Raw genomic sequence first — 12,591 nt, 5'->3', positions numbered from 1 at the left:
GTTGTGTTGTGTTTCTGCTCTTGGACTAAGTACCGCAGCGGTCACCCCTCTAAAAATGTGTGACAAACATCGCCATTTCAGCGGAGCCGCCTGAATCCTTGCAATTGCTCTGCTTTTTGGCCTTCATATTCCAACAAAGGGTTAAAACAGCGACATGATTCACACATCAGACTCTGACCTCACCGTCCAAAGTGATTTCATCAACCTGTGACCATGCATTAGCCAGCAATCCAGCTCCAATATCACCCAAACCCGACTCACTACTGTTATATTACATCTCTGCTTTTAGCCTTCATGTTATAAAGAAAGGGTTAAAAAATAGCGATATAATCACACACCAGAACACTCAGAGGAGCCTTCCATCACTAGCCAGAGTGAGAGAAACCAGCTCTAACATCCCACAACTCAGAAATACAGCACAAACACACAGCCAGATCACTGTAAACCTGCTATTAGCTCGGCTTTAGCCTGGGAACCAGGGTTCTTTCTGTGTGGAGTTTCCATGTTCTCCCCATGTCTGTGAAGGTTTCTGCCCACAGTCCAAATACATGAGGTCAGGCCCTGTGATGTTGCTCTGTTTACTAGTAAACACTGACGTGTTTGTTTGTTATACACATTAGCTCCTAACTATACTGTTCTTACAGCTCTGGCTTAAGCTCTGTTGTTACTGTTGTTGTTATCATCACTGTTAACTCCTTAACTGGGCAGCGTTAATGTCTGTCCTCATTGTTTTGAGCTGGTTTTCCCCTGGGAAGAAGAACAGCTTAGAACATCCACAAGCTTACACCGTCACTCATCGGTTACACATCCGTCTAGACACACTTTAGAGTTCAGAGGCGAGTACCATCCCCGGTATTTTCATTAGAGCTTAGCCTAGAATAGCGGTTAGCTGTTAGGTAAGACACTAAAAACACAGCCTAGTGTGGTTTCTGTGGCGCCATCTCTCCCAGGTTGGTTCCGTAGTCTGACACCAGTGTCAGTGTCTGTTTACCTAATTGTTTTCTGTTTTTAGTGTGTCATCTGGTTTTATGACTGTGTTTATAGGAGCACAATGTCAGGCCCCTAAGTCACCTCCGTCGGGCAGTCATGGGCTGGTAGGGGCAAGTCATGGGCTGGAGGTTAGGGAACTGTTTCATTTCACTGATGGGTTAAATACAGAGGTGGAATTTCCCCGTTTGCGGGATTAAAAAAGTATCACTTAACTTAGTTTATTGCCTTAAAATCTGCACTGGTGTTGTTGCATATAAAATAACAAAAACGATGAATAAGAAACGAGACTAACGGTAGATTATTAAGCACTTTAAACCGTCTTGTGAAATCGGAAAAAAGTGACATCATGAATAACGTCTACAATTTGTCCTGATTCCAAGTTTTTTAATGCTATTGTTAATGTAGTAAAACAGCACATGAACTCATCTTGTCAGGAGTCAAACAAGGGAGCCATTGTGTGAAACAAGGTCATACAAGAACGGTCACATTCATCACAACTCAAGAAATACACAAACACACAAAAGGCCCAATCACACCTGCAGAACCAGCATGAGATACAGGTCTATAACCCTCTGGCTTTATTAGTTACTGAACTGTTCTTTATCATTTTAGCGTATCGTTTCCTATTGGCACTTTCTCATGCTTTCTACAGTTTCACTGCATGAATGTTACTTTAGAACATTACTCAGCGATGAAAGTTGCAGATACTCCCTTGAGGAAGTAATGAATACAGGGAGCTGTATTTTATACTGTGGCTAATCCTGCCCAGGAGAAATAACCTACCACATAAAAGTAATATCACTTTTACTGGTGTGTGCCAGCAGGAGAACAGGAATCAGAGCTGTGGCTGGTACCATATGTTGTTTTTTCCCAGATTAACTGATGAGACATGCGTTCAACAGAAGTTCAGGGCTAAAATGAATCATATTGAGCCTAAACCTCTTGCAGAGGTTCGTTCAAACCCATTACGTTATACTTAGCACTGCTAGCCACGGTTTACGGATCACAGTCAGTGTCTTCTTGGTAACTGATTAACTTTAACTACACCACCACTTTAACTGCATCTTTGCACTCACTGTACTGTAACTGTACTTTATGTCCTGGTATTATTGCCCCATTCATATTTGCACAGGTACAACTTTTTACGTTTATGTTTATGAACAGACGCCTACAGATCAACATAGTAAAGGAGCTCATCTGTGATCCTGAGTTTAAAGCCAGTTTTTATTCAACTTAAACTTGGAACTAAGTTGTAAATAAATCTGAAACTGAAACTTTGCTTGTGTGTAAAAAGTGATTTCAGAGCCACTCGGTTCTCCCTGATGGAAACTGTTTACCTTCAGTGTTTTGTGCTTCTGATCATTTTAATAGACGTCAGCGTCACTAATTAATGACGTTCTATTAAAAGACTGGTTTACCAAGAGAGACGCTGGAGGACTTTCACCTGAAATACTTAGCACTGCTAGCCACGGTTTACGGATCACAGTCAGTGTCTTCTTGGTAACTGATTAACTTTAACTACACCACCACTTTAACTGCATCTTTGCACTCACTGTACTGTAACTGTACTTTATGTCCTGGTATTATTGCCCCATTCATATTTGCACAGGTACAACTTTTTACGTATCGCTGTTGTCAGAAAAAAAATTACAAGAGAAGGAAAAACCTGCTTTACTTTTAATGTAAGTCAATGGAACCAGATTTTTTTTTAAGTCATTTTAGGCCGTTTCCTTTGGTCCATTCTTTATGAAATGTATATGTAAACAATACTTTGTTTTGCGCTCCTGGTTAGATGCTAACAGCATTTCATTGACTCTTCACCTGTAATCTGCATAAAGAAGTAGAATCTAATCTAATCTAATTCAAATCTCCCAGAGAAGTTGATGAGCATGCATGTCCATATTGGTCAACAAATGAATCCGCATGTGGGAGTGGAGCTTTCTGTGAGTCCTTGTTGATGCTGTCCTTATTGATGGATGCACTGCAATAGTTTCTAAGCAAGTGTGTGCACACACATCACTATATAGAAGCGCTTATTATTTATTTGTTAACTTGTTATTTATTTATTATGCCAATCATGGCTCACACACCTTCTGTAGGACTTAGTCTCATTATCTAGTCTCATTATCTTTTCATTATGATTTAGTTATCATTATCTAGTAAAAGTTTTTAGCTTTTACTAGTGCATAAGCACACACTGAGACATATTTACAGCAAAGATGGTAAAATGTTACTTCAATAAAACGGACATAAAATGTTGTGGCTCCCAGTGCAGAAATGGAGAGGCTGGTGCCTACAGTCCCAAAAGGCTTATCTCTTAATTTCACCACATTCCCATAGCTGACAGAGCAATCCAGCAGACAGTGTTACACATCCTTGACTAATCCTAGCAGGAAATACACAGGATTTCAGAGCAAATTACTCATGGCAGTTGGTTTATGAACACATTAGGAATTAGTCTAATTTCATTACACACACACACGAGATTTAAAGATTTATTCTTGTTATATGTCTACACCCGTTTACGGTTACTGTACAGTGTTGTGTGTCTGTTACTGGCTGCTACATTTCTTTCAGGATCAATAAAGTCTAAAATCTAAAATGTGCTTCTATCCATCCATCCATCCATCCATCCATCCATCCATCCATCCATCCATCCATCCATCTATCTATCTATATATATATATATATATATATATATATATAAACTGCCACGGTGTCCTCCAGCTGTCTGCTCACACTGCAGCATTTCGTCCTGTCATCACAGTTGGCTTGCAGTCTGTCCAGTAGGGAGCACTGTGGCGCACGGTCACTGCGAGGAACATGAAGAAGACGCAATGAAAACAGTGGGTGAGTTTCATGTAAACATCAGATTTTTCATTTATTAACAGATTAAAACAGCTGTTTAAACTCCAGTCTCCACAGACTGCGCCCTTTATTCACCCATTAGCTGAAGCTGAAGCAGCGCAGATATCTGGATATTACAGTGGTGGACAGTAACTCAGTAACTCAGTAAATGTAATTAGTTTCTGTACTTTAGTATTTTTGGTGTATCTGTACTGAAGTTTCTCCATTCTGGACTTTTTCCTTTCACTCCACTACATTTCAGAGTCTAATATCCGACTTTTCCCTCCTACATTTTGAGAAATCTGTGGTTCCTTTTGGTTTCTGTGTGTATAAAAACGTCACATGTCAAAACGAAAGAAGCGCAAAGCCAGAGCACCAATCAGGGCCCAGCGGTCACTTTGTTTAGAGCTGGTTTTGACCTGTTGGTCATACCGACCCAGTGCAGCACGCGGTTCAACGTCAGCGCAGCAGCGTAAAACTTTGGGAGAGTCTGTTCAACATAAATGATGAACTAACCTAACTTTGTGTAAATAGAGCTCAATATAGAAATATGTCCACATATGCAGTCGAGACTGACGCGGCTTTTTTCTGAATTTCTACAAACACCATTTCATTTTATAGTAAATGAGTTTGGGCTGGTTTATGTTTATGAACAGACGCCTACAGATCAACATAGTAAAGGAGCTCATCTGTGATCCTGAGTTTAAAGCCAGTTTTTATTCAACTTAAACTTGGAACTAAGTTGTAAATAAATCTGAAACTGAAACTTTGCTTGTGTGTAAAAAGTGATTTCAGAGCCACTCGGTTCTCCCTGATGGAAACTGTTTACCTTCAGTGTTTTGTGCTTCTGATCATTTTAATAGACGTCAGCGTCACTAATTAATGACGTTCTATTAAAAGACTGGTTTACCAAGAGAGACGCTGGAGGACTTTCACCTGAAATGAGTTCATGAAGCCAGTCTGGTTATAAAAATGATAACAGGACCAGATCAGAGCCAGAATTACTCTTTTAGTACTTTTACTTTATACTTAAGTACATTTGAAGGTAAATACTTTAGTACTGTTACTCAAGTGGAGGTCTAAAGGGAGGAACTTCTACTTTTACTGGAGGAATATTTTACCTTGGGTGTCTCGACTTTAACTCAAGTTAAAGGGGAATTACACCTGTTTTTCAAAATTTCTGCATTGGTCATTTGTTGAGATGTAAACAGATGGTGGTGATGGGAACAGGGGTCACTATGACTGCAATACAGATATAGACATTTTATTTACCATCCAAAACCACCAGGGAACCTACACGAGTCTTCTGAGTTTTATGTGGAAGGTAATGATGGTACATTTGAATAAATTTGGGTAAAATAAAGTAATAAAAACACTAAAACCCCATCCTCACTGTGCGTGTATTTTAAGCATAACTTTCTCAAAACTATCATAAAACAATGTCTCAGATGTCAGAAGGTGGATTCATGACCATGTATTAAGTTTCTGTGAAGGAGCTTTTAGAGGCATTAAATTCTTCAGACGTCTGGGGTCCATTACCACCACTATGAACGCAACAAGTCTTAGTTTAGTTTTAGTCCGTTTTTTTTCTAGAACGGAGCATTTTATACCAAACCACTCTGATGAATGACTTTTTCACCTTAATGAGTTAATTATGTAGAGGTTTTAAGTAATGAGTTCTGTTATAAAACTGCTGGGGAGCTCCTCTGTGGATCCAGCATCTATCAGCCTGGAAACTGAAATTTGCTCTGTGTAAACAATTTAATCATATTATTGCCATTAATTACTTTTTGCCAGTAACTGGATGTAAACATTGAATTGTGCACAGAATGTCTAAAAGCAGAGTTTTGTTGTTAACTGTAGTATATCTGTGCGTTTAAACTCATTGTCTCTTTGTCTAGTGGATATACTGTGGCTCCTTCTGGTCGCTGCGTTGTGGGGGGTCACCAACCCACTCCTGAAGAAAGGAACTGTGGGTATTGAGCATGTGAAGGAAGGGAGCAGGATCTCTCAGCTTCTGGCTGAAGTAAAATTCCTCTTTCTCAACATCAAGGTGAAGTACGTTTCAAAATCAAGTGTAAGAGGGTCATGTTCTCATCGAGAATACAGAAGATAAGGTAGATCTCGCTGAATAATGCGTCTGAACCAGGCCTGCTATCCTTTTCACAGATCTCTTCAAATACAGAACATTAAACAAATGAGTGGACATTTTTAATGCCTCACAAAGTTGTTCATTAAACATTCAATTCAGAGTTTTAGTTGACAGTTAATTACCATGCAAAGCAATAACGGTTCATTCTGTGAAAACTTTCTGATTACTGATCAAAATTGTGCTGTTAGACTGAATGTCGCATTTCGCAAAGTCCACACAGAGAGGACCCTGGTCGCCCGGCCGGGGAATCGAACCCAGGCCCTCCTCGCTGTGAGGCGACTGCGCTACCCACTGCACCACTGTGCCGCCCTTCACCAAAAACCGTCTTATACAAAAGTTTGATTGGTCAGATTACATGTTTTATTGATTCTCTAAGTGGAAATAGCTTTGTAGAATTCTCTACAGGAAACAAACATAAACATGCCATTTCCCTTCAAGTTTAACATACTGGAAAAAAGAAAACATAAAATATGTAAAGTGTGCCATAACTTTTGCACAGGCCACATTTTAAGTTTTATATTTTTTCTCAGTATGATCAATTTAGCAGATAAACTGTAACTTTGCATTAAGATGTGTAGAAGTGTGTTCTCTATAGAGGATGTGTTCACTTGTTTACACTTGGAAAATCAGCAAACCCTTAACCCGTGTCGTTTGACTGGGTGCTTATTTATGCTTCTCTCTTCACAGTGTCTTTTACCGTTCCTGCTGAACCAGAGCGGCTCTGTGGTGTTCTATTTCACCCTCGCCACAACGGGTCAGTTAGACATTTGCATTAGACAATCATTAAGTCACAGGGGGGAAGTATATTGTGGTTCAAAGATTAATCCATAGAGGGGAAAAACTGTCCAAAAGTATCCAGACCCTTCTGACAAGTGAATTCAGCTGCTTTAAGGTGAACCACAAGGGTTCACTTGTGTCCAGAGAAAAGGCTTGACCAGTAAAATTCACAACAGTCTGGAGTAGCCTGCTCTGCTCCAAAAGCAACAGGATTCTCTTAAGCTCTGGTCCTGGAGGGCTAGTCTGGTGATTTCCTTGCAGAAACACACCTGGTTCACTCATTTGTTTAACCAGGAAAAGCACTAATCTCTGCTGGATCCCAGCCCCTCCGGGGTGGCGTTGAAGTCTAGTCTAAAGTCACGATATCCGTTGTCAAGAGTGGGCCAGAAGGGTATAAAGCCCCCCAGTATTGGGTTGTAGGGCAGTGGAGCTGCGTTCTCTGAAGTGATGGAGTAAATCCTGACCATCCAACATCAGTACCTGACCTCACTAGTGCTCAATCAAATCCTCACAGCAATGTTCCAACATTTAGTGTAAAGCCTTCCCAGAAGAGTAGAGGCTGTTACTGCAGCACAAACTCACTATTAACTCCCTTCATTTCAGAAGAAATAACCTGTAAACTTTTAAACGTAGAGGTCATATTGCTGTCCAGTTCTATTGTTGGTCAGTGATTGATTCGTAAATCAGAACCGTTCTGTAGTTCTGTGGGTCCTGAAAGGGGAACTTTGTTGTCTTTTAATTTTAGTCCAGCACAATGAAGAGGTGACCTGTGGGAATAGTTTGAGTTTTATGGCTCCTCAGTGACTGATGTCTGTTCTGTTTGTTATAGATTTATCGCTGGCTGTGCCAACAGTGAACTCTCTCAGCTTCCTGTTCACACTGCTGACTGGAAAACTGCTCGGGGAGGATTTTGGAGGGAAAAGTAAGTCGGATTTCTGCATCATGATTTCAGAATCCTACAGGTATCAGCATACATACATACACATTCATATACATATATAGTTTGTTTCAATTTGACCGATACTTCAAGCCGTAATGCTCCATAATGCTTGCAGATTTAGTCCCAACTTCTAGATTTTACAAATGTACATACCTGACCATGCATAAACATGTATACTATCAGATATCGGCATTGGCCCAGGATTCCTGTATCTGTGCATTCCTGGTCTTTAACTATTAACCATCATATTGCAACTCTCTAATCAAACCCTCTGTTTTTATTGGGGGGGGGTTGTTTGTTTTTTTACACCAGTTAAAAATAAGCCATTGACCATTTTTAACAAAAGTGACAGTCTAATTACACACTTTGTTGATTGTGAAAATAACTTGGCGTCCTCTACCGGGAATTTTGTGTAAATTTTAGTGTATGACTTTTGTTTATTTGTTCAGTTTAACAAGAAGTGGTAGACAGGAGGAGACAGGTCACTGGTTCAAATATGAATGGGAGAGTTTATAATGTTCAGCATGGCATCTATTTAAGAGGAAATCTGATCCGAGTCAAATTAGGGCAAAAACCTTAACCTTTTGTAATAAACTGAGAGGAATCTATTAAACACAGTTTTGGGCACAAAGTCACTCCAGTTATGATCATAATCAGTAAACTCATCCCCAACGAAAGACTCGCTTCACAGATGGGAGCGTCTAGCTGCAGAGGGTGGACTGGGTGAGCTGGTAATGCTCAACGTGGCGTCTATTTAAGAGGAAAGTCCCACCCTTTAGTAAAAAGAGCCAGTCAGCTTGCTGGTTACATCGTGAGCAAGTAAAGTCCTCCCTCGCTGGGGAGATCTGTGCAAGTGCAGTAGCTAGAACCTCTTAAACGTTACAAACTATTCATGAGGTTTTTGTCAGATTTTACCAGTAATTTCATGTTGTTTTTGAAGAGGTAATTTGACCCTCGCTCTTGAATATTTTGGTCTCTCTCCATTCAAAAGGAGAGGGGTCTGATCTGATGGCTGGAAATAACTGCCAGGTGGCGTTGCAAAGATGACCCCCCCATGAACAGACTTTGGTTTCCTTTGGTGTATACCTTTCTAACAATCTACAGGATATGTTCATTAATCACGGACCCTCTGTTTGTCAGGAGCTGTCCTGGGGATGGTGCTCACTATGCTGGGGGTCACTCTGTGTGTGGTCAGTTCTGCGTCAGAAGCAGAGAGTGCAGGACTTCAAAACACAACACAAACCAGAAACACTGGATACCAGACTGTCCCTCACTGACTCTGGACACAGCTGCATCAAGGTGGACACTGTATGCAAAGTCTTTCCGTACTAATAGGGTTTCTGTGAGTAAAATAAAATAGGGCTGAACTTGTGGACAAAATACAAAAGACAAAACTTGTGGCTGCAGTAAAAACACCATTAATGTGACATGGTTGAAGACTGGCCTGCATTACTCTGACTTTCCTACATAATCTTGTTTTGCTTGATGTAAATGAATCATCAAAACGCCCACAGCACCTCATTTGGGACTGTGGTCAGGATGCCCACAGCACATTAATAAACAGTTTGAGGCCAATATTGTGGAAACAACTCACTAGGCAACGTAAACATAAATATTTTTCCTCCTTCCTTTAACCCTACAACTGAAACAGCAAGACACACTTGAAGGATTTGTTGCAACAGTAAGTAACCGTTGTGAATGTGTGTGGCCTTATTTCAGTAGATAACGTTCACACTATTACTTCCTTGCAGGTGGACCAGATGCAGATGTTTGTAATTTTGTACCCCCCGCCTCCCACATACACCATCTGCTTTGTGATCTTTGTTATTGTTTATGGTTATTGATCCTAAGCCAATGAATACACAGAGGCCCAATCAACAGAGGTAAACCAAACCAGAGAGCACGTTTCCTGGCATGTGGGCGTTTTTGTGCCCTGGCAATGCAGCAGTTATCACATCCCAGATAATAAAAGGCTTTTATTGACTAAATCATTGACTACATCAAGTACTTGCTTTGCAGCTGAATACATTTTGTAAAATTATAAATATTGTAAATATTCTGTTTACGCAAAGTTCAGTCAGTGGATATTTATGACCAAACTCTTGACCTGGGCTGGGTTATGAGTCAAAAGCTACATTCACATTAAAAGCCTCATTGCTCAAACTCTCTGACTCAGTGGTTCACACTCGTTTAGGGAAGTGAATCAAATCTGTCGTTAATGTGATGAATCGGCATCCTGAACTGACCCTCATGAGCTCATCCTACTCAGTAATATCACGCGACTGAATCACCGCATCATGAGGACAAACTAACGAGCAGAACGAGCTTCGCTGAGAAGATCATTAACTCTGATCAGCTCTCAGCTTCATTATTAGAGCCAGACGGAGGAGGAAAAGGTGAGATGAGCTGCTTTTCCACCGTTTACAGGCTTTAACGTCTGTTCGGCGCTGTTGCCATGGTAACACTGAATCATGCGCAGTGGAAAAGAAACACTTGAATTCCGATCTGAGCGTCACTTTAAAGTCACATGGCCACGAATCGGATACGTATCCGATCTAGGACCACATATGAAAGTGGCTCAGGTCGGATTTGAAAAGATCAGATTTGTGTCCACACAGCTCTGAAAAAATCAGATCCGAGTCAAATTAGGGCAAATTTGTGCCACTAATGTGAACGTAGCTAAAAGGCACTGAATTATCGAATGGAACCTTTTTTTTTTTCCATTTTCTTCTTCATTATGTTTGTTCTTTATTTATTTATAATAAACTGTTTTTGCTGAAATGCCACTAATGATTTTATTGAGAGTCACATTTTAAAACGAGCTGTTTGGAGCTTGACGGTTTATTGCTAAAACAAAAATATAACTATCATTGAATATTAGCATAAAATGAGAAAACATTCATTTTTACACGTCTGTCTATACGTTCATGAGCTATCAAGAAAAATACAATCACATTTTCTCATTAAACTGAAGTTTCACATACAGACTACAGACGATCACAGCCGTTCTACTGAAGGCTTAAAGCACATTCTGCAGTTTTGCAATACATTGGATTCTAAACACATGCGACCCTGATCAAAACTTCACAGAAGCAGGGTGGCTAAAGTCTAGCTGACCTTTTGTAATAAACTGAGAGGAATCTATTAAACACATCTTTGGGCACAAAGTCACTCCAGTTATGATCATAATCAGTAAACTCATCCCCAACGAAAGACTCGCTTCACAGATGGGAGCGTCTAGCTGCAGAGGGTGGACTGGGTGATGGACTGTGTTGTTCTGAGGATGGCTGGTCAGGGGTAGGTGAGGGGTCGGGTTTGACGGTAAAAGCCATAGTTGGGTGAAATATGTTAATGTTGCTAACAGTCAATGATAGAGAGCTTTTCTAGTGACATCATATATATATATATATATATATATATATATATATATATATATATATATATATACACATACACACACACACACATACTATATTGCCAAAAGTATCCAGTCACCCATGGCCACAGGTGTATAAAGCCGAGCCCCTAGGCCTGCAGACTGCTTCTACAGACATTAGTGAAAGAATGGGTCGCTCTCAGGAGCTCAGTGAATTCCAGCGCGGTACCGTGATCGGACGCCACCTGTGCAGCAAGTCCAGTCGTGAAATTTCCTCACTACTAAATATTCCACAGTCAACTGTCAGTGGGATTATAACAAAGTGGAAGCGTTTGGGAACGACAGCAACTCAGCCACGAAGTGGTCAGCCACGTAAAATGACAGGGATGCTGAGGGGCATAGTGCACAGAGGTCACCAACTTTCTGCAGAGTCAATCACTACAGACCTCCAAACTTCATGTGGCCTTCAGATCAGCTCAAGAACAGCGTAGAGAGCTTCATGGAACGGGTTTCCGATGGACAAGTCTGGGTTTGGCAGTCGCCAGGAGACGGTACTTGTCTGACTGCATTGTGCCAAGTGTAAAGTTTGGCAGAGGGGGGATCATGGGTTGTTTTTTCAGAAGTTGGGCTCGGCCGACAAACACGTGAATACTTTTGGCAATGTAGTGTAAATGAAAATGATGCATGGCCTTATTAATGCATGGAAACAAGATGCCAAGGCTTAGTAAAATGTGGGAACGAGAACATGCCTTACTAAGTTAAAGCCACAAATTCATCTTTTTCTCATACATTACTAAGTTGTGGCCATGCATTATTTTTATTTCTACAGGATGTCACCAGCGGGGCTGCATAGCCTCATGCTAAATGGTGCCTACAAGAATCCGCAGACCTCTGAAGTCACTCTATTCAGTGATGTGTCCATATCAGGAATTTCCAGATCTAAGCAGCTTTTATCTAAGGAAATGAATTTGAATGAATCAGAATGAAAATGAGTTACATTTTTGAAAATTACCTCTATCGCCCCCCTGTGGTAAACGGTTATACTCCAAAACCGATACGATTTGTCCAGTTTACATTTTTCCCCTGAATTTCACTGCATCCTCTCATTGAATTGCTACATGCATGCTATTAGAAAGCTAATGTTCAAACTGTAGCCTACTGCTGCTAAAACACCTTAAAGAGTAACTCCACCCTAAGACCTTTTACATTTACAGCACTTAGAAGAGGCTCTTATCCAGAACGACTTACAAAAAGTGCTTTGTCTATCTAGAGAAATTAGGTTTTTTGTCATTAACAGCTAAAATGTACTACTCTGTAATAATAAAACAGACCTGCTGAAGAGACAATAGAAGCGAGCTGTCCCGGCACTACGTTAACGCTTCGGTGGTACCGTTAAGGCTCAAGATCAGAAACAGCTTCCCTCATTGAAGATGTGGATGGTAGAAGAGAAAAATCATCAGCCTCGGTCACAAAAGTGCCGTCTGATTCCATCACTGTCCATATTTTGCG

At 40.6% G+C, this 12,591-nt stretch overlaps 1 protein-coding gene across 1 annotated transcript; it reads left to right on the top strand.

Moving 5' to 3' along the window:
- Positions 1-3,757: 3,757 nt before the first annotated feature.
- On the top strand, positions 3,758-9,869 carry tmem234 (transmembrane protein 234). Its single transcript, XM_017718211.1, has 5 exons — positions 3,758-3,840; positions 5,739-5,890; positions 6,677-6,743; positions 7,596-7,688; positions 8,847-9,869. The coding sequence occupies exons 1-5, from the start codon at positions 3,828-3,830 to the stop codon at positions 8,981-8,983; spliced, it is 462 nt and encodes a 153-aa protein (XP_017573700.1). The 5' UTR covers positions 3,758-3,827; the 3' UTR covers positions 8,984-9,869.
- The last annotated feature ends 2,722 nt before the right edge of the window (positions 9,870-12,591 follow it).

This window comes from Pygocentrus nattereri, chromosome 5 (genome assembly GCF_015220715.1).
Source record: "Pygocentrus nattereri isolate fPygNat1 chromosome 5, fPygNat1.pri, whole genome shotgun sequence".
Classification (NCBI taxonomy): domain Eukaryota; kingdom Metazoa; phylum Chordata; class Actinopteri; order Characiformes; family Serrasalmidae; genus Pygocentrus; species Pygocentrus nattereri.
This window is presented reverse-complemented; position numbering and strand designations above follow the sequence as displayed.

What these genes read in the sequence shown, in the direction of transcription:
- tmem234 (XM_017718211.1), top strand. An exon ending in TCCTCTTTCTCAACATCAAG is followed by an intron (nt 5,891 to 6,676) that starts GTGAAGTACGTT and finishes CTCTCTTCACAG; the next exon opens with TGTCTTTTACCGTTCCTGCT. An exon ending in TTTCACCCTCGCCACAACGG is followed by an intron (nt 6,744 to 7,595) that starts GTCAGTTAGACA and finishes TGTTTGTTATAG; the next exon opens with ATTTATCGCTGGCTGTGCCA.